This window comes from Lissotriton helveticus, chromosome 5_1, assembly GCF_964261635.1.
Source record: "Lissotriton helveticus chromosome 5_1, aLisHel1.1, whole genome shotgun sequence".
In the NCBI taxonomy this organism is placed as follows: Eukaryota; Metazoa; Chordata; class Amphibia; order Caudata; family Salamandridae; genus Lissotriton; species Lissotriton helveticus.
The window spans coordinates 456,128,156-456,150,394 of NC_136065.1; the positions used below are offsets into that span (position 1 = coordinate 456,128,156).

A 22,239-nucleotide genomic window follows, 5' to 3' on the forward strand; every position below is an offset into this window, starting at 1 on the left:
TAGCCGAAACCTTCAAGCTCAAAGCTAAAGACTGCTTCTGAGCTGAAACCCTCAACAATGAAATTGAAAATGGCTTCAGAGCCCAAACCTTCTGCGCTGAACGGTCATTCCATCCCGGCACCAAAGTCGTCGGTGCCAATCCGAAAAATGCTCCTTAGAAGCCGCAGGAGCCGATTCTCTACTTATCAACACCCAACTCTGATCCTAAACAAAAGGAACTTTACATTAACCCTGTAACAGGACATCTTCTTACCAAACTGCCTCAAAAACGCAAACCTGAGTCGGAGGACATGTAATATAAGATTCCTTTAAAAAAAGAAGAATGTTGGTACTAACCCTTCTCGTCCTCCTCCTTCCTCCACCTTCCACCACATTCCCCTACACCTTCACCACCTTCTCCAGTATTAGAACATTTACTTATCACACCACACAACTTTCCACCCTCACAGCCTGATGATGATGACGACGACGACGATGATGATAATGATGGAGATATTCAATTACCTGTAGATCCCTGGAAAGACTACACTATTGATCCACCTACAGATAATGACCCATACCTTTACCCTGCAAAGTCTTACCCTCCTCAGTACAATGTAGGTTATTTGGAGTTGCTTGCTAGAGCCACCCAATATCACGTCGATGATGACGCCACCAACTACGACACCCGTCGACGCTCCACCATCGACGACCACACCGTTGACGGGCTCGTCGACGATGATAGATTCTGGTCTACAAACCACATGTGTGTGCCTAAAGATCACGAAAAAGGCGCTGACGTCGGCTTTAACATCGCCAAGCAGAGTCCAGCCACTACCTCCAGCATGTCTTCTTCAGGAGGAGGATTCAGATGAAGGAGACATGTTTCAGACGGGGACAAGCCCTTCGGAGCTTCATGTTAAATGTCAGAGTTCGCATGAAGAAGAGGATCAGAAGGAGGAATATCATCCGCACCTCCTCCTATGGTTTGCCTTCCAGCCTCTTTAGTTACTGACTTGAGGTACCTCATTCAAGACTACAAACAGAGGTTTCCAGAGTCTCCTGCTCCTCCACCTCCCACAGTTTCTCCTTCACCAAGACCACGGCCTACACCTTTGAGTGTTCAGCCGAAGCGGTTTGATCTACCACATCTTCCGACTACTGATGAGGAAGAGGAAGAACAGCAGGAAGAGGGAGAACTGCAAGATACTCAATCTATCTATGATAACTGGGATGACTGTCATTCCCTCTCTGGCGTCTCCAGTGGCTGCGCCCGCAGATTCTCCACCAGGCGACATTGGAGGGTTCCATAATGTAGTTAAAATGGCCGCTCAACGTTTTAAAATACCAATGGTCTCTCAAGAACAAGACTGCTTCTTGTATGATTTTAAGGAGCCTCTCAAAAAATCAGTTAGATCAATACCCATTATTGAATACTTGTGGGAGCAGGGCGTTAAAGTCATGCAGAACCCTTCCTCGGTACCTCCGGTGGTGCCTCGCTTGGATAAAAAGTATAGGGCACCTGATACTGCACCGGCCTGTGTAATAGGACACCCCAAACCGGATTCGGTGGTTACACAGGCGGCCCAGAAGAACTCCAGGAATCCTTCTGCCCCGTTATCAGCACCTCCAGATAAGGAAGGCAGGAGATTGGACAACATTGGGAAGCGTGTCTCCTCAATGTCTGCAGTGACGGTGAAGGCGGCCAATGCCTTGGTGCTACAATAGACAACTATGGGCAGATATAGCCCCATATCTATCAGAACTGCCTGACAAATTCAAGGAAGAGGTAAAAAAGATATTACTAGAGGGTGAAACCTCAGCGTCAGAAATAATAGACTGTGCGATGGATATCGCTACAACAGGTTTTCGCCAACTGGCTGGAGCAGCAGTCAAGGTTGGCTAAGGGCTACTTCTTTCGTCCCGAGATACAGACAAAAATATTGGATATGCCCTATGATGGCCAATTTCTCTTCGGCTCAAGGATTGATGAAGCGCTGCAGAGTATAAAAAAGGACACAGACACTGCTAGGGCATTGGGCACTCTCCAGAACAAAAAACAGTCCTTTCGTGGGTCTAGAGGTAAAGGACAGTCCTCTTATAGAGCGAACTTCCAATACCGGTCTTCATATTCTTCAGGCCAGAGTCGATCCCAGTATCAGCAGCGCCAGCAACATGGACAACAATCTTTTTATGGCAAGTCATCCTTTCGAGGTAAAGGCCAACGAAAAAACAACGGACCTAGACAATGACCTATCTCTTCAGCCAGTCCCAGATTCATTTCCCTCATCAAAAATTGGAGGAAAGATTTCCCATTTCTTAAAAAATTGGAAGAAGATTACCACGGACCGTTGGGTCCTACAATTAGTTCAATTCGGCCCTTCTCTAGAATTCACGCATATTCCTCCCCAAACTCCTCCCCGACCTATGCTTCACAAAAATCTACTGCTGCTTCTCCGAGAAGTATCTCTTATGCTCCAGAAAGGGGCAATAGAGAAAGTCCCTCTGTCTCAACGGGGGAGGGGATTTTATTCTCTTCTTTTTAATTCAGAAAAAAGAGAAGAAGTGGAGACTGATTTTGGACCTCCGGGCCCTCAACAAATTCCTGAAGAAGCAGTTGTTTCGCATGGTAACGATCCAGGAGGTCTTACAACTCCTGGAGAGGGAAGATTATATGACGTCCCTGGACCTTCCGGACGCTTACTTCCATATCCCGATTCACAGAAATCAAAAAATATTTAAGATTTGCAGTGGTAGGCAGACACTTTCAATTTCGCGTCCTGCCCTTCGGGCTCAAGTCTGCACCTCGCATCTTTACAAAGTGTCTCTCCCCAGTAGCTGCATATCTCAGACAGCACCATCATCAAGTCTTTCCATATCTGGACGACTGGCTGATCAAGGCTCCATCCTAAGAAGACGCGTCCAGGTCTTCCAACGCCTGTCTGCAACTTTTCAATCATTTAGGACTCACGCTCAATCGGGAGAAATCAGTCCTTCTACCTTCTCAGCGCATCAACTTCCTAGGTGCAACCCTCGACACACGACTAAGGAAAGCCTTCCCATCTCAAGAGAGAAAGAACAAGCTTTTAACACTGGCTATGCTCGTGGCTTCAAAGAGGACCTTAACGGTCCGCCTTTTCAAATCCCTCCTGGGAATGATGTCATCATGTATCCTCTTGATACCTCACTGCCGTCTACAGATGCGTCCCCTCCAGGAGGCACTCTCAAAACAATGGATTCAATGCACAGGGTCTTTCGACGATCTCATAAAAGTAACTCCTCAGATGGTCAAGGCCCTGCAATGGTGGATGTCTGTTCGGAACCTTTCTCAGGGCTTACCATTCCTGATTCCGGCTACACCGCATATCATCACAACAGCCGCCTCCTTGGAAGGTTGGGGAGCTTTCTTCCAAGAGCTACAGATAAGCGGGAAGAGGTCCCCCTTAGAAAAAGGACTCCATATCAATCTCCTGGAACTACGGGCAGTCTTCCTCGCCCTTCAAGCCTTTCTTCCAAGAATCAAAAATTCCCTAGTGCTCGTCCGTACAGACAACACTACAACGATGCACTACCTCAACAAACAAGGAGGAACTCGCTCACTGACTCTCTCACACGAGTCGCAGAAAATCTGGAACTGGTTAATCGGACAAAATATATCTCTTCGGGCGGAGTACGTTCCAGGCATGGACAATATGCTCGCCGACTCATTAAGCAGACAGAGGACAACGTCTCATGAGTGGGAACTGGATTAAGGAATCCTCAACCAAATCTTCTCGAGATGGGGCACTCATCAGATCGACCTGTTCGCCACAAGGTCCAACACCAAATGCCCACACTTTGCAAGTTGGAATCCCCAGAAAGGGTCCCTAGGGAATGCATTTCTGATCGCATGGTGCAACGTCTTTGCGTACGCCTTCCACCATTTCCAATGATTCCCAGGGTCCTTAGAAAGCTAAAAGCGGAGCCTTGTACTCTCATTCTGTAGCCCCAACTTGGCCACGCCAACATTGGTTCACGGAACTCCACCGCCTATCCGATACGCTTGAAACAGCTCCCGTCTCTCCTCACGATGAGCAACCAGCAAGTCCAGAATCTGGCCTCACTTAAATTAGCCGGTTTGCTCCTGAGTTCAGAGAATTTCAGAGTTTGATTATTCCGCCAGAATGTAGAGCAATCTTGGCACGGGCCGATAGCACCAAGGATTAGCAAAGTAATCTCCCTTGGAGTGAATGAGTCATTCCCTGCATTCGCATACACCGCAACCAAGTCAACCAGTCTTCAGATCCTGAGCTCTTCTGAACTCCGCGGGATCTGCTACACAGGTGGTGGGTTTTCCCAGCTTCAGTGTCCTGCTCTACCCTCATCAAATTTTAAGCCGATAGATCTTGTGGGGTTTGCAATACCCGAAACCCTGAGTATTGCGTCCCCTTTGCAGTTGCAAAGGCTTGTTAACATCTTTGCAAGAAGATTTTCGGGCTCCAAGTAGCCCCAACCTCGAGCACCACCAGTGACCAGTATCTTTGGCCACACCGCATCATGTGTATCTTGGCCTGCATCTTTTGGTGAGCTGCTTGAGGTCCTCTCGCGAATCCTATGCCTCCGGCCTGTGGGTCCATTTGAGGGTCATCTTTGTTTCCTTGGGCTTCCCTGATTGCTCTGGGCCTGCTCTGATTCCCCTGCTTGTGGTGAGTCTCCTGGACCTTGCTGATCCTGACCGTGCACCTCCTTCTCTTCCTGAGTGGGTTGCATTTGCTAAGGATTGTTGGTGCTCTCACCGGACATGGACCCCCTCAGCACTAAACATCCTTCGTGGGACAGCTCGTATCGAGGTCCTCTGTGTCGCCTGGTCCTTGCAGCTGCAGAGTCAAGGTCACCGTTACCTTACCTGAAGCACCCGACTTCGGAGGGCATCCGTCTTCCAAGTCTCCTGTCCACCCCTGAGTGACACAGACACTGTCCCCTCTGCTTTTAAGTACTTCTCTTCAAGAATCCATGTTTGAATTCCTCCAGACACTTTGTCCTCTTCCAGCTGCAGCACTTTCCTGAAGTCCTCCATTGGGTTTGACCACAGTTTCCGATGCCACTTCACACCTATGCACCTGGCTTCCCTGGTATGGGTAACCTTGGGTACCACGGTATCCACAGGTGGGGTCGCTCTCCAACCTTTTGTCTTTTTCACGGGGTTTCTTCAGGTTCAACTGGGAAGGGACTCTAATCCTTATAAATCCAACCTCGACCTGCACATAGACTTGTACAGAGCACGCGGTTGTGTTCACACACTGCACACACTCTTCGTGGGTCCCTATCTACTTACCTTGGGTAGTTCTGTGGGTCCCGAGCAATTCTACGTCCTCTCGACATTATCTTGACTCGAGTCGTGGTTCTTATACCACTTTCTTAGTATATGGTTTGGTTCCCCCCCTCCCCCTGGGCCCACGGTGTATTGGTACTATGTACTGTGATTTCTTTGCTTTATTATTGTGTGTTTTGTGTCTTATCTCCATGTGGGAGATACTGTAATGTACTAGATAGTGTTATATAATAAATACTTTTTTTATAAATCCTTTGTGTGGTTCTTTTTCATTTAACCTATACTATAAGATTGCATTCTGGGAAAACGAGCTGCTTTACACTCCTTCAAGACTAAGCCTGAAGGCTGCTCTCCACAGCTACCACTTGGATAGCTTTTAAAGGTTTTCTGAGACCTCTTAAATCACCATAAAGGTTGTCTGGACTGGTGCAAGGTGACCACTTACATTAGTGGACATCATATACCAGGCCAGCTTCTCACACAGGGTCAAAAAGTACACCCTCAGACCCTAACACTTCCTCCTATAAATCCAACATGCAACCCACTCAATCAATCAATCAATCATGGCATTTATAGAGCGCACTACTCACCCGGGAGGGTCTCAAGGCTCTGGGGGAGGGGGAACGCTACTGCTCGAACAGCCAGGCCTTGAGCTGCCTTCTGAAGGAGAAGATGGTCTTGGGTTCGCCGAAGGTGGGTGGGGAGGGTGTTCCAGGTCTTGGCTTGACTTCTTTAGAGGAGGGTACAGAGGAAACAATTTTAAAGGTAAGGGCACGCCAACATGAACCTTCCCTTCCCCCAATAATCAGTGACTTGCCTACCCTTCCCCCCGATCATTAAACACCCGTCAGGGTAAGACTTCACAATTTCTCCCCATTTGGCAATCCATAACATCAGACAAATGGGTGTTGGACATTAACCAACATGGTTATTGCCTGGAGCTCACCAGCAACCCTCCCAACATACCACCTCGTACCCACAAACTTACGTCCGAGTACCTACAGCTCCTCTAATAAGAGGTACAAGCTCTTTTGACAAAAGGAGCTATAGAGCCATTCTAATACAGTACCAAGGCTCAGGGAGTCTACTCTCTCTACTTCCTAATCCCCAAAAGGACTGTTCCTTAAGACCAATTTTGGATCGAAGGACATTAAACCTGTACATACTTTCAGAATATTTTCACATGGTCACTCTTCGACATGTTTTTCCACTGCTACAGCAAGGCGATTTTATGTCCACACTAGACTTGAAAGACGCATACTTTCTTATTCCGGTTCACCCAGCTCATCGCAAATACCTCCAATTTGTGATAGCAGAAAAACACGATCAATTCAAGGTACTTCTGTTCGGAGTAACTCCTGCTCCCAGAGTATTCACAAAATGTCTGGCACATCTCAGAAGACAACAGATTCATGTCTTCCCATCCCTGGAGGACTGGCTTATTAAAACCAGCACACATCAAAAGTGCTTACACCATACTCAGACTACATTTGGCCTACTCTACCAATTGGATTTCACGGTCAATGCTCAAAAAAATCTCACCATCAGCCCTCATAAATGCAGTCTTATCTGGGAGCGACTCTAAACACTTGCACATCGTCTTCCAATTCAGCCAGAATTCGATATATTCAAACTCTGCTATTACTGCTATTACAGTTTCAGACCAACCAATACTTAGCAGTCAGAAAGTTCATGCAACTGCTAGGAGTGATGGCATCATGGATCGCAATAGTTCCTCATGCAAGGTTGCACATGCATCCTCTATAGGAGTGCTTGGCACATCAGTGGAATCAATCGCCTGGTCAATTAACAGATCTAGTGTTGGTAGACAGCCGCACCCATCACTCTCTGCAGTGGTGGAACACATCAAACATATCAAAAGGGCAGCCCTTCATCGATCTTTTTCCACAGATCGTGGTAACAGCAGATTCATCCCTCACAGTTTGGAGTGTCCATCTTCACAACTTCACAATTTGAGGGCAGCGGGACAACAAATACAAAGCTCTCCACATCAACTATCTAGAGCTTCTAGCTGTATATCTAGCACTGAAAGCTTTTCAGTCTCACCTCCTGGGGCAAATTGTCCTAATCTGCACCAAAATGATGTACAATGTACTTTGTACAAAAACAATGGGGGACACATTCTCTCCAACTGTCACGCCTCGCTCAGACAATTTGGCGTTGGGCAATTCATCACAGAGTTCATCTTCTAGCAGAGCACCTCCCAGGAGTGGACAATCAGATTGCTGACCTCCTAAGCAGAAGGCGGCAACAAATAAACAAGTGGGAACTTCATCCCCAGGTTCTCCTTCCATACATTCAAGAATGGGGATTCCCACAAATAGATCTGTTTGCCACAGTGGACAATTCAAAATGCCCAAACTTTGCCTCCAGGTTCCCACACCCTCTATCCAAAGGCAATGCCCTATGGATGAATTGGTCAGGGATATTTGCCTATGCTTTACACCCTCTCCTTCCATTTCTGGTTCAGAAGCTCAGGCAAACATCCCTCACACTGATTCTAGTGGCTTCCACTTGGACCGTGGTTCACGATACTCTTCTGTCAGTAGTTCCACATCAAAAGCTCCATCTCAATTCCAGCCTTCTCACACAGAACCATGGAGAAGTCAGACATCCAAACCCCAAGGAGCTCAATCTAGCCATTTGGCTCCTGAATTCATAGAGTTTGGATATCTTAACTTGCCTCCAGAATGTATGGCCATACTTAACCCCTTCCATGCTCATGACAAGGCCAGCTCGTCATGCAGTACACTGGTTGTGTGCTTATGACGAGCTGACCTTGTCATGAACAATGGATTTTTATATTGATCAGCACAGGAGGGGAAAAGCCATAGCACCCAAGGTGTTAATAAAGAAGCAAGAAAGCCTACTACCATAGCATACTTTTTAGCTAAATGGAAATGTTTTGTTATATAATGTACCAATAACAATATTGATCCGCTCAAAATATTTGTTACCTTCTGCATTTGCAGCCTGCTGGTTTAGCCTACACTGTGTGTACAAAGTTCCAGTAATTAAAGCCTTTATGGAGGGCCTTAAGCGAGTAATACCACCCACAGTGCCTCCATCACCAGTTTGTAATCTGAACGTTGTGCTTACACAGCTCATGGGTCCACCTTTTGAGCACTTACACAACTGTCCCCTCAGTTTCTTTCATGGAAAGGGGCCTTCCTCGTTGCAATCATTTCATTGAGGAGAGTTGCTAAGCTGCAGGCTTTAACCTTCGAAGAACCCTTATTTCAACTTCATAAAGACAGAGTAGTTCTTTGCACCAACCCAAAATTCCTTCCCAAAGCGGTTTCTGCTGTTCTTACCTCAACCTGATTCTGTAGCAGAAAGAGCTCTTCATACTCTTGATGTTAAAAGAGCGTTATTGTACCACATTGAAAGAACAAAAAAAATGTGCAGAACAATTCTTTGTTGCATTTGCTACACCTCACTAAGACAATCCCATCTCTAAATCTAGTATTGCAAGATGGCTTGTTTTATGCATTCAAACCTGCTACGCTAAAGCTGAACAAACTTTACCAATACCTCCTAAAGCGCATTCTTCTTGTAAAATTAGAGCCTCTATAGCCTTTTTAGGTGACCTCCTTTTGGCTGACATTTATAAAGCAGCAACATGGGCCACACCACACACTTTTATCAAACATTGTGTGGATGTGTTAGCACGCCAACAAGCCAACTTAGGGCAAGCAGTGCTAAATACGCTTTTTCAAACAGCTGCAAAATCTACTGGTTAGCAACGGCTTTGGGAGAATACTACTATATAGTCTATGCAAAGCATGTGTATCTATTGCACACATGCCTCGAACGGATTATGCTACTTACTCAGTAAGCATCTGTTCTTGGAATGTAGAGCTGTAGATTCACACGTGCCCTCCCACCTCCCCGGGCACCGGTAGTTGTTGCAGTCTTGCATTAGTTACAGTACATACAAAGGGACATTTCTATACTACACTCATTTACTCCATTCTCTCCCTCATGCGGGAAAACAATCTAACAATGCAGTTGATGCCCATGCGCACTAACACTGAAAGGAGTGGTCACCTTACCTTGGGACTAAGAAAGACTTCTTCGAAGAAAAACAACTTGCAAACATCTGGACCCAACACTATATGGCAGGATTATGCAATGCATGTGAATCTACAGCTCTACATACCAAGAACAGATGCTTACTGGGTAAGGAGCATAATCCTTTCCTTTTAGGACTGAATTCTTGTCCATCTAATGCATCCAAATAGTTCTCAAAGATCAATATCTAATCTTCCCATGGTCTAGGTGGGGGACCTGTTGGCACCAAGAAACTCGGTAGTAACACTGGTAGTGCTGCAATAGCCCATCAATTGTAAACTGGATTGCTATAAAGTACATTAAGACGCTTAGTAAAATATTACCTTAAAAACTCAAGGGTGTGTGTATTAGCGGTGCTTGACACACTGAAAATAAATGCCACTTGTTTCCTTATGGTGTGCGCATCACCTCATAAAGCCTGAGATTTCGGTAGGATGTCTGCATCACCTTGTGACGCGCCCCTCAAAATATCACGAAGACAAATGCTGCTTACTTCCCTACTATGATGCATTCCATGGACCTGCTCTTCATCCTGTTGTGTTTCTCGCAACTCTGAATCCTGCATGTACAAAGGATTACACAGTTTTTAGTGGGGGTATCACTGCGCAGTTAGACGTTGACCACCGTTAGTGTGAAACTGTTCGGACTCCTTCATTGGCCGCCTCTTGATCGCGTCCGAGACCAACTTGATATCGCTGCTGCATGTCCAGGTGTACGTATCACCGTGCAGACACACAAATGCAAAACTCAGATCCATGGGGATAGCCGCTGCAAGAAATATTAAAATATCAGCCTTAACGTGAACACGCAGTCCAACTCAAGATGGCTGCTGCTTGCCCTCTGTATGCGGACGAGTGATTCACGTTGTGTGAGCACGTCGCACACAGTTACAGCACAGATGACTGGTGACCTTGTTACGTCATTAACTTCTGCGCAGATCCACACAGCACCCAAAACACATACCCTTCCCTTACTTTTCCGGAAGATTATTTTGTGGAAACTGAACTGTCCTTTGCGGTGGGCGACAACACTTCTCGAATTGCCTTTTTGTGCCTTGGGCATCGTCTTCACCATTGATGCGTCCTTGGATCTTGTCCGTTTCTATACTTGCGCGCGATCCGTTCTGATCTGAAGCTCATGCTTTTCCCGGTCTTCTTGGCCGCCTGTTAGCCATAATTTGTAGTAAGGGGCTTGCAGACCACACCAACCAGGTACAGATAAATATTTTTTATTTAAATCAGAACAGATTAGATGAACGGACACTCCCTGGCTGGTTATGAGGAAACTGACTTGCCAGAGAATGTTCAGCTTCAAAAAAATACATGGAATCTGATGTCCATCAGATCTGATGTCCATCAGATTCCATGTCTGGAGACACCAACATGACGCTGATGTAATACAAAAAATAGGATCATTGAGATGCTGTTTGTGCAGTTTATTCTGTTACTACTTAAATGCGATAATCTGTGAGGTTTACCTCAAGCTGATTTCTAAAAAAGTTTATTTTCCCTTCGGACTGGCAATATTGAGTTTGCAAATTAATGGAGGGTGTCATGGCTTCCATGTGTGGTCAAATATGGAGACGTTTTTTGAAAATTCTTAATCTTCCTTACCGATTTAATTAAAGATCTGGATTTCTATAATTCGGATAGCCAGAAAGATATCGCTGCAAGTTAAACATCTGCAGCACATGCACATGTTCAAATCTTGAAAGGGACTATTCAGCCTTTTGTTCTTTCAAAATTGAGGCATTGAGCTGGCTGACAGTTTTTTGCCATCATGGGATTTTCATTTAGAGTCAAGAACATTGAAAAGCTTTGCTAATCTGTGAAGTGCGGTGCACTTTTAAGAGAAGACATTTCTTCTAAAAAAAAGTTTATCTGCATAATGTATGAGTTTAGCTGCCATCCTGATTCAGGTGGAAAATCCATTTTCCATCTGAATCATGTGTGAGTGCTGCCGTAAAATCTGCACCTTGGATGATTTTTTCTGTGGGCACATTTCGCTTCTAAAAAGCAGGTGGAAATTTTCAGTGATGAAAATATTTGTATTGAGGGAAAAACGTGGGCTTTGGTGCCCAGACTCTGTTTTCCATGATTGTTCCAGCTTATTAGGATACATGCAACTTACCATTTCGCACTGGAAAATGCTATATCCACAGCCTCAGGATTTCTTTGGCCGGTTCTAGGTTGTGCATGGGTGAGTCCTAACCAGTAACACTCTTTAATGATTCTAAATGATTTTCTTGTCTATCTAGTAACATGAAAACGTTTAGTACTGTCAAACAACAGATTGAGCCCTTTCTTATCCATTTGTGGAGAAAGGAAAGTGGAGAAAGGAAAGAAAGAGAGAATTGTTTAGTTTCAAAGATTTGAAAAAAGCTCTGCCCCCTTTAAAGGAGGCATCAGCTCCATTGCCTGTTGACACACATCTTTGGGAGTTAAAGATCAGTTCCTTTTTTTTCTCATTATTCTCACAGTGCTCAGATGTTTGCAATACATGCCCTGGCTGTGAACTAAACAATAAAAGAGTACTTAAATAACTTAAAATGTTCCAGTGTCTACAAGTAAGATATTCAGATGGCTCTTTTTTTTTTCTTCCACTTTCACTGCCCACAACATGCATGCCAATGCGCTTTGTGAAGTGCAGGAAAAAGAAATCCGAAAAAAACCCTTCCACCTATTGGTTGTCCCCAGAGCATTAAGTGTTTTTTTTTTTTGTAAGACCTATCCAGCTGAACCACTTATAATCTGTTGAAGTCAGTTAGAAAGCCCTATATTGTCCAAAATGGGTGCAGATTGACAAAAAGGAAATAACCATTGACTCACTTGGACATAACTTTGAAAGGTAGCTGCAGTTGTGAAGAAAGGGAAATATCAGAATCGTTAAAAAATAAGTTGAAATGACCGCTCTCCTGCTTTGTCTGTGTTGTGAATTCTCTACTGAGAGTGCCAGAAAATGATGAACTTACATGCCACCTGTAAATGGTTTTTTCGAGATCAGTTTTATTTGCAGAGCAGAGTTGTTTCTGTGTGAGCTGGTGTTTGGCCCAAATCTTTCCTTATTAACATCTTTTCCCTTATATTTTTAATGCATATAGATTGTTCTTTTGAGCTGCGAATCATCTTCAGTTTTTTTCCTTCTTCCAGGATCTGAAGCCCAGTAACATCGTTGTCAAGTCAGACTGCACACTTAAGATACTGGACTTTGGATTGGCCAGGACTGCAGGGACCAGCTTTATGATGACGCCGTACGTGGTAACACGTTACTACAGGGCACCAGAGGTCATACTTGGCATGGGATATAAAGAAAACGGTGAGGAACTGAGACTTTTAGGGCAAATATAATGAGTGTTGGAAACAGTGCTTCGATTGGTGAGGGATCAGTTCTTTCCCGACCTCATTACAGCGGGTGTGCCTAAAGTGCAGTGACAAATGGATTATTCCTGAAGGTATAGAGTAAATCCTGAGGACGAAAGAGGGGGAACACTGGCATTCAAGGCTTATTTTGTATGAGCGAAAACCCAATGAGGACTCGTTAGCAAGTAAAGACTGCTCATTGTCTTCGGGTGTTACAGCATTACTTGTCAAATTGGGAGGTATAAACATTTCAGAGCATAGTGTATGCAAAGTAGCATCTTTATTATTGTAAGTGAGGACAAAATATATACAGGTAAAATCTGATTGTGGGGGATTCGGCGTCAGCACCTTCTCAGCTGCTCTGTGAGCTCCCATATTGGGTAAGGAGGAGCACATGCTTTACTTCTTTCATAAGTAGAGGTTCTGTGCTGTAAGAGCTGTCGTATAATGTATATCGGGGAGTTTTGTGGGTTTCTTGTTGTCACAGTAAATACCTGAATGTGCACGTCTGGTCTTGCTCTTGCTCCATGTGGAATACCCAAATGTGTGCTGCAATTCTGCTATTGCTTTTTCTCTTGTCTGCTACTGTCTTTACCTCTTTCTCCTTTTGCTTTTCCTCCCTTTGCCAGTCGACCTTTGGTCAGTGGGGTGCATTATGGGAGAAATGGTTTGCCACAAAATCCTCTTCCCTGGAAGGGACTGTATCCTTAGGCTACGCCTGTTCTGGAACATTAATGTGTGTGTGTTAGTGTTATACCAGCTCTTATCAGAATTCAGATCTCAACTGAAATTTAAAGTGTCACAGAGAACCTAAGACTGTTTACTGAAGTGCAAGCCTCGTTAAGGTGAGAAACTCCTGTGCCTTGCCTCCTTTGTACTGTTTGAGCAGACCTAGGCTGTCTACAACTCCTCCCCAGAAACTCTAAAACTCCCTTCTCTCTACCCCTTCTGAAAGGCCATATTTTAAGCAATGTAGTACAAATGACTTGAGTCCCATGCTTCGTGAATTGGCATCCTTCAGTGTTCTATAATAAGAATCACCCTCCTTTGCCATTTGATTTACAGGGAAAGTAGACAGCCCAGTATGTTGTAACCCCCCCTCCAATTTACCAGTTTTGCATTTGGACTGACAGTTCTCCACCCAAAAACTAGTGGCCTCTCGTGTTCAAATACTGGTCAGGAGGCTTTTATTTCTTGAGGGTGCAATACGTTTATTTACAAATTAGCAATACTTCCCTTGTTGAAGGCAATGTCCTAGATAATAAAAAAAAAGTAGCAGCCTTAAGACCTATTTAAGAAACAGCCAACTACAGACCTATAACTCTGCCGCCTTGTATTACTAAACTTCTAGAAAAGGAGGTCACTAAATAACTTCAGTCTTGCCCAGGTGGGACTTTGTCCCTGATTGGGTGTTGAACCTGTGGTAAGTTCAGCATTTGATGATGATAGAATGATTGCAGACAGCAAAAATTCAGTAGTTGTGATGTTCTAGTATTTATCTGCTGCCTTTGATACCATTGATCGCCATGCCTTTTTCAGCACTTCAAATGAGTATCTATTTCTCTTCCACCCCTTTACTTTGGTGAGTACTTAAGAGATCTGCACTTTCACCCCCTACTGTTCAATATTTATGACCAGCCTGCCCTAATATCCTAAGTCAGTTTAAGGTGACTAATTTATTTATAAGTGATGGAATGGAGATTATCACCAATCTGAAAGATACCACATTTAACTCCTCTACAGACCCATCTGCTGTGTGCTGTATCTTCTTGAGACAAAACTGTTTGAAACTAAACCCAAGATGAAATGTTGTGGAATTTGATCACACTAGACCTACTTTGCACGGTGTCATTATTAAAGTTTAGGGACGTCATCCATATCTACTTCTTTGCTTGGTAGCATCTGCTTACATGCGCCTACAAATGCGGGAAGAGACACGCGCCTACAAATGCGGAAAGAGACAGTGGCCTGTCTACTCGGTTTATGGATGGAGTGCCCGATAGGGCCGCCATGCAGAAATTACTCTACCTACCACACTGCGCATATTTGAGATATAACTACGGAGCTACCATTTTGTGGAGAGTAAACTGCTGAGGAATATATCCTAGGTGCACAGAAAGAATACACAAGGAGCTCCTAATTAATATATATTGGACAAGAGTCTTGGAGATAGTAGTAGACTCATATAGGGTGGCATACCAACCACGTGGCCTCCTTGAATTCGAAGGTGTAACAGTACACCCACTATACCCCCTGTATGGTTGTCAGCTTATTTGGCATGGTCCTGTGGAAGGTGGTCCATTGTTTGTTTCCAACCCACCGAAACGCGCATCGACCTTCTGATAAACCCTACTGTATTTAGATCGCCAATAGGGATTCGAGACAAATCAGTTCTAGGTCTCCCCGTGAACCAAATATGAAGGATGGTTGATATTGGATGATGTGAGAATGTGGTTCAGGTGTGATTGAAATAGTGTGAGATTTGATGAAAGTTGAGTACATATAACTGTTTAGGGGTCTGAAAGTGTAGATTGTATTTGTTCTTATGACGCTTGAGGAGTGCATAATTAGGTACAAATAATATTGTACACAAATGTAAATGGATATTTTTATGGTGTTGTATGTATACAACAAAGGAAAATGAGAAACATTTTTTACATGCATTTCGTTCGGAATAAAAAATGACGATAAATTAATGGCTGAAGCGTCTAAGTGCATAAATTATGTGTAGCCCTTACTTGATGTTGTATACATAAATCAAAGAAATATAGGTCGCGAGGGAGCTTGTTGCATATTTCTTGATAGTGTCCCATCTTCTCCCTGACCTTAGGCCCTATATAGATGGGGTCCCCCCTTACTAGCTATTAGATATCTGCATTGTTGTCCTCCATCAAAACTAATTAGCTTTAAGAGACTCCTTAGGAGTCATGGTTGCGCTTAGCCGAAATCCATAAATAAATACGATTTCTGGTAATTAGCTGAGGTTTGTTATCAATCTTATCGGTCTATAATGAAAATAGTCATTACTACTTTTCTGTCAGGGACCAGATTGAGTTGGGTGTTTTCCTCATTTTGTAAATTGTAATCCGTGGTAACTCTCACTGTTATCTGAAAGGAGCTATTGTTCCCCCCTACTGTTGGAATAGAATGGGTAGCATGGAATAGATCAGAGGATGTCTTGGGTTCTTGGTACCACTGACCACCGGTCGTCAGTGGTAAGAGACGTGGTTTCTGGTTTCCTTTTGGTGTTGACATGCTGCATTATGGAGGTTTGGTGTTACTCTTCACTGGTGTCTGATATGGAAGGAGGCATTGTGCCTTATTTTCTTAAGGTGGAGGGATGGGAGTAGATATTGGGGAGAAGCTGTAGCTTGACACCAGTCTTCTTTGGCCCTCAGTAAGAGGAGGCCCAGTCACCCTTTTTGTCTAAGCTGCCCAAGTCATGGGTAAAAGGTAGAATTTGTAATTGTGTATGTTAGTGCTATACAGAAGCTTCGCCATATAAAGTTCTAGCGATACGGCCCTAACATTCTCTCGATGGCTGAAGACGGGAGGTTATATTTACGCACCTGTAAACATTTGACAATAAATACATCATGATGTAGGGAAATGTACTATTGTGAATGCAAAGCTGCCCTTAAGGAACAATGTGTTCGAGGCATATGAGCTGCAGATCTCACACTTAACCCTTTAAGTGCTGCCGTCGGCCAACGGTCGTCACGGGCACTACCTCCCCAGTGCTGCGTGCGACCGTTGGACGTCCAGTTCAGCACTGGATAATGGACAGCGCAGCACTGGGGAGGTATGTGTACGAAGCTCCTAAGGTGTTAACATTAGATCGCTTTCTGGTGTTGAGCTCGGATGCTTGCACTTTTTTGTTGTCTTGGAAGAAGTCTTTGTAGTCACGAGATAGGTGACTCCTCCTTTGGATGATAGTGCGCATGGGCATCAACACCATCATTAGATTGTTTTATTCCGCCATTGGGTTTGGATACAACTTTTGCGCTCCGGTTCGAAATCTTTATTTCAAACTACTTTGCCTCGAAAAACTTCCACAAACCCTTCGGATTGACTTTGAACATCTTCATCTTCGACACAACTTTCATCTGCTCAATTCCGGTCGTTCGGCCTATCCACGCAGTAAGGCCTACGGCTCATGGAAGGGATGCCATTCAAGAAATGCCCCCAGTGTGGAGCAAAATTCCCGCACAGTGACCATCACAAGGTCTGCAACCTGTGCCTATCACCTGAACACGACTAGTCCAGCTGTCCAGCCTGCACATTTTTTCGATCGAAGAAGACCATTTGAGATTGAAGGGCTTGACGGCACATCATGGCGCAGAGATCAGCTCCGGAACCAGTGGATATCTTCGACGAAGGCCCAGATGTCCCGGAAGAAGATTCCGAAGATCTCCAAATCGTATCAGAGGCAGAAGACTCAGATGGCCCCATCACTCCTGGTCAAACTGCCCCTACCCCAACCGCACCTAAACCGAAGGCAAAGGTCAAGACTTGCTGGACTCAGTCGTGGCACAAAACACACTTCAGAAGCCCAGCCTCCAGGTCCAGCACCGAAGAAAACAGAAAATCCTTCCGGTAGCTCGGGACTGAGCAAACCGCATGTACCAATCCCACCAGCGCCTACGGCTCCGAAACCAAAAGAACTTTCAGCTCTGAAATCGGTTCCGGCGCCTTCCACCTCCAAAGATAAATCGGCCCGAAAACCTCAAAGCCCGTGGATAAACAGACGTAGAATGTTTCCAAGCCTAAAGATCCCGCTTCGGCTCCGAAAACAAAAGCCTCTGAACCAAAAGCCAAGCCTAAGGACTCCACCACGCCTCCTAAGGCCAAAGACAATAAAAGTCAAAACCAGCCCCGCTCGGAACCGAAAAAATCGGCGCCGAAAGCGATTCCCGAGGAAGAGTAACTTTTTCATCCGGATCCTGTCGATCCTAAACCGAAAAACATTTATATTAATCCAGAAACAGGACATGTCACAGCTGTGCCATGTAAGAAGAGGAAGTTAGACACAGCACCTGCTCCTCCATGTCAGGTTCTTCCGTGGTCCCAGGCAGAAGTCGCGTTTCCCCAGGAGCGAAGTATTTGTCTAACCTTTCCAAAAACGACCTCCTCCCTGTGGAAACAGGATGTAGGTAGCTCTCGAAAATGAGGAGACCCAGAACTAATGTATTTCCACATACATCAGAATTCCTCAATAATATGTGTGTGTGTTTAGGCAAGCTCTGCAAAGTAAAGATAACATACAGGATAAGTGTAGGGGTTTTGTTACACATGAGAATAATCTTTTCTACTATTTTTTGTGATATGAGGACTGTGTGCTATCCCACACTTACCTTAGGAATTAACTGAAGAGCAGATTCAAATAATATTATTCAAACGTCTTATAGGGTCTCCAAATAATAAGAGGGAAGTAACAGGAATTTTCGTAATTCAAAGTTCATTAGGAAATAGGTGTCTTCTAAGAGTGAGGAGAGAGCTTCTGTACGTCTCTAATGAATCCTGTAGTTAACTTGTAACTTGACCATTGGTACAAAATTCCTTCCTGCTTTCACCACGTCCATAAATCTCCAAAACAGTCCGGAATCTCCAGCTGAAGCAACGGAAGACGAATAACGCGCACAACGCGGTTCCAATGACTCGTATACAATGAGTCGAAAATACTTATAAACAGAAGTTTGTTAACGCGTCCTCGCGTTAAATAAAGTTTCATCAATGTTAATATAAAAAAAAAGTGGTGCTCTAAAAGGCAACGAAAAAGAAAGAGCACTCAGCAAATTACGAACAAGAATGTGAAACGTGCTAGAGCCCTACACGCGTTCACAAAAAATTCCTCGCGGTTCAGATTCACTGCAAGAGGGGATACGAGGGAATCGGGCCGTTGGGCGGTTCTTAACGGCCACACGAGCGGAGGCGAAGGGAATCCAAAGCGCCTCACAACAAACAAAATAAAGAATGTTGCCTTACAATTAAGGATCCAGAAACGAAGCAGGAAGCAAAGCAGAACTCAGTTTCCTCCAGAAGTTTGGAAATGCCAAGAAACGCTTAGGCGGGGTCCAACGAAGGTTTCAAGGAACCGGTTAGATATTCAGGAAGCTAGCACGAAAGCCAAGCGCTGCTAGCTGACACTTGGAGGCTTAAGAACCTCCCTGTCACCTGATCAATTACCAGGCAGCATGGGACAGCACACAACCCTGTTCCCTGACAATGCGTTATGGGTGATGTAGTGAGATCAAGGAGCAAGTTGCTCGGGTTCTAACACTCCAGTGCCTGTGAAGAAGGACTCACTGATACCTCCTTCTTCTCCTATACTTCCTTCTAACCTACTTCCTCTCCCTAAATCTATTACACCATTCTCAGCCTGAAACTTCTCCACCTCATACACCCCCAGATGATGGATGATGATGATGACCTAGTGGTGGGAGGTGACCCAAATGACCCTTTCACGTATCCAACTGACCCAGATGATTGGGAGTACCCTGTCCCAACAGATATATACCAGACGTCCCAAGCCCACACACATACCCCTCAAAACCAACTCCCCCAGAAGATAATATTGGTTTTGGGCAGTTAATTAATAGGGCTGCCAACTATCATGGCGTCATAATGCACTCGGATGCAGCAGAGGAGGACTTCCTTTTGGATACATTTTAACAGTCCCAAAAGACAGTGCAAATATTGCCAATGATCAAGGGAGTCATTAAACATGCCCCCAACGTGTTTAAAGATCCCGTACGTGCCAGGATTCTTAACCCTAGAATAGAAAAAAAAGTATAAACCTGCCTCTGAAGATCCTGCTTACATTAAGGGACAGCTGCCTTTGGATTCTCTAGTAGTTTCCAACGCTAGAAAGCGCGTCAACTCCCACACCTCTGGGGAGGCGCCACCCCCTGATAAAGAATCAAAATTGATAGACGCTTCTGGCAAAAGGGTAGCTGCACAAGCAGCCTATCACTACCGCATAGCCAACACGCAGGCACTGCTCGCAAGATATGATAGGGCTCACTGTGACCAGTTAGAAACCCTACTACAACATTTGCCTATCCAATATAAAACCAAGCAAATGATCTTATCCAAGAGGGCAAGCTAATTTCAAACGTGTCAATAAAATGTGCACTTGACGCTGCAGATACTGCCTCTAGATCCATCAATACCAGTGTGCTCCTTGGGCGACTTGCCTGGCTCTGCATCACAGGCTTTAAGCAGGAAGTCCAGACTACCATCCTCAACCAGCCGTTCAACCAGCAACAACTTTTTGGCCCGACTGTGGACACTGCACTTGAAAAAATGAAAAAAGACACTGGGAGCTTTACAATCTCCACAAACACGGGCCTCCTTTCGTCGCTCCACCTATAGAGGGGCCTCCAAAAACATGGGAGCAGACACCTCATCTTCATTTAAAGCCACTACATAAACATTACCCAATAGAGGATACTTTAGAGGCGGATACAGAGGAAATAACAATAACGGAAGAGGTCGAGGTAATCCCAACACTTGTACCTCTCCCGCCACAAAACAGTGACTTCTCTCCACTCACCCCAGGCCATCCCACTCCAGGAGGGGGAGATTATCACAGTTCCTACCTGTCTGGAATTCCTTCACAACAGACAAGTGGGTGACACGGATTATCCAGTATGGTTACTGCCTATAACTTACAGCTACCCCTCCCCCCCCCCCGCCCCCCCCCACACATACCACCCAAGCAACGTCCAATGTCCACAGATCATCTCACACTCCTCAAACAAGAGGTTCTCTCATTGCTTCAAAAGCACACACTAGAGCCTGTTCCCTTACAACATCAAGGAACAGGGTATACTCGCTGTACTTCCTAATACCCAAAAAAGACGGGACTCTAAGACCAATACTCGACCTCAGGCCCCTCAACCTATATATACTCTTAGATCATTTTCATATGATCACTCTCCAATAAGTGCTCCCGCTGCTGCAACAAGGCGACTTCCTTGCAACACTAGATCTCAAGGACGCCTACTTCAACATTCCCATACATGTCTCTCACATGAAGTATCTAAGGTTTGTGCTACAAGGACAACACTATCAGTTCAAAGTCCTTCCATTCGGAGTCACCACTGCACCCAGAGTGTTCACAAAGTGCCTTGCAGTAGTAGCAGCACATCTCAGAAGACAACAGATCCATGTCTTCCCATATCTAGATGACTGGCTAATAAAAGCCAAGTCAAGTCATTCAACCAGTGTGTTCAACGCACTCACCAAACCATTCAGACATTACACAACTTGGGGTTCACGGTCAATTACACCAAGTCGCATCTCCAGCCCTCTCATATACATCAATATCTGGGGGCTACCATAAACACCTCCACAGCTCTGGCATATCCCAGTCCAGCCAGGATAGCCAGCATACAAGTCATATTCACAAAATTTCAAGCCCAACACTCTCTCCCAGCCAGAGTGTTCATTCAGCTAATAGGCATGATGGCATCTTGCATTTTTATTGTACTGTATGCAAGACTTGAAATGCGTTCATTACAAGAATGTCTAGCACATCAGTGGAATCCGGCTCAAGGACAACTTACAGATCTGGTGTTGGTAGACAGCCACACACATTGGTCTCTGCAGTGGTGGAACACAAAAAACGTGTCCAAAGGGCGGCCGTTCCTCAAACCTGTTGCACAGATAGTACTTACAACAGACGCATCACTCACAGGATGGGGAGCCCATCTCCTCGGACATACAACTCAGGGCAAATGGAACACTCAACAAAAAGTGCGCCACTTCAATCACCATAACTACTAGCATTATTCCTAGCACTAAAATCATTCCAAGTACATGCACAAAACAAAGCTGTCTTGAACCCGGACGGACAACATGACAGCCATGTACTACATACAAAAACAAGGAGGCACGCATTCTCTGCAACTGTTCCAGCTTGCACAGAACATTTGGAGATGGGCCATCCCACAAAACATATATCTACTTGCCGAACACCTTCCAGGAGTTCACAATCAGATTGCAGATCTGTTAAGTCGACAGACCCAACAGATTCACGAATGGGAACTACATCCCCAAGTCCTTCTACCATTTTTCCACATGTGGGGCAAACCAGTCATAGATCTGGTCGCCACACATGACAACGCAAAATGCCCAACCTTCGCCTCCAGGTTTCCACACCCGTTGTCTAAGGGAAGTGAAAAATGGATGAACTGGTCAGGCTGATTTGCGTACGCTTTTCCGCCACTCCCACTGATTTCACTAGTGGTACGCAAGCTCCGACAACAGTCTCTCAAATTAATCTTAGTAGCTCCCACATGGGCACGCCAACCATGGTTCAGAACACTGCTGGAACTCTAACTAGTTCCACACCAAAAACTACACCTGTCCCCATCCCTGCTAACGCAGAACCATGGAGAGATCAGACATCCAGATCCAGGTCAGCTGAATCTGGCGATCTGACTCCTGAAATCTTATCCTACCACCGGACTGTATGAACATCATTAAAGA

General features: G+C 45.0%; 1 protein-coding gene across 4 annotated transcripts in view; it reads left to right on the plus strand.

Moving 5' to 3' along the window:
• Positions 1-22,239, plus strand: part of MAPK8 (mitogen-activated protein kinase 8) — a 417,190-nt gene that overhangs the window by 236,533 nt on the left and 158,418 nt on the right. For 2 of the 4 annotated variants that reach the window (XM_078642702.1, XM_078642700.1), the window contains exons 7-8: positions 12,535-12,700; positions 13,374-13,445. In XM_078642702.1, the coding sequence (XP_078498828.1) occupies positions 12,535-12,700; positions 13,374-13,445 (238 nt within the window). The remainder of the gene's footprint in view (positions 1-12,534; positions 12,701-13,373; positions 13,446-22,239) is intronic. The other 2 variants (XM_078642701.1, XM_078642699.1) reach the window with 1 other exon arrangement.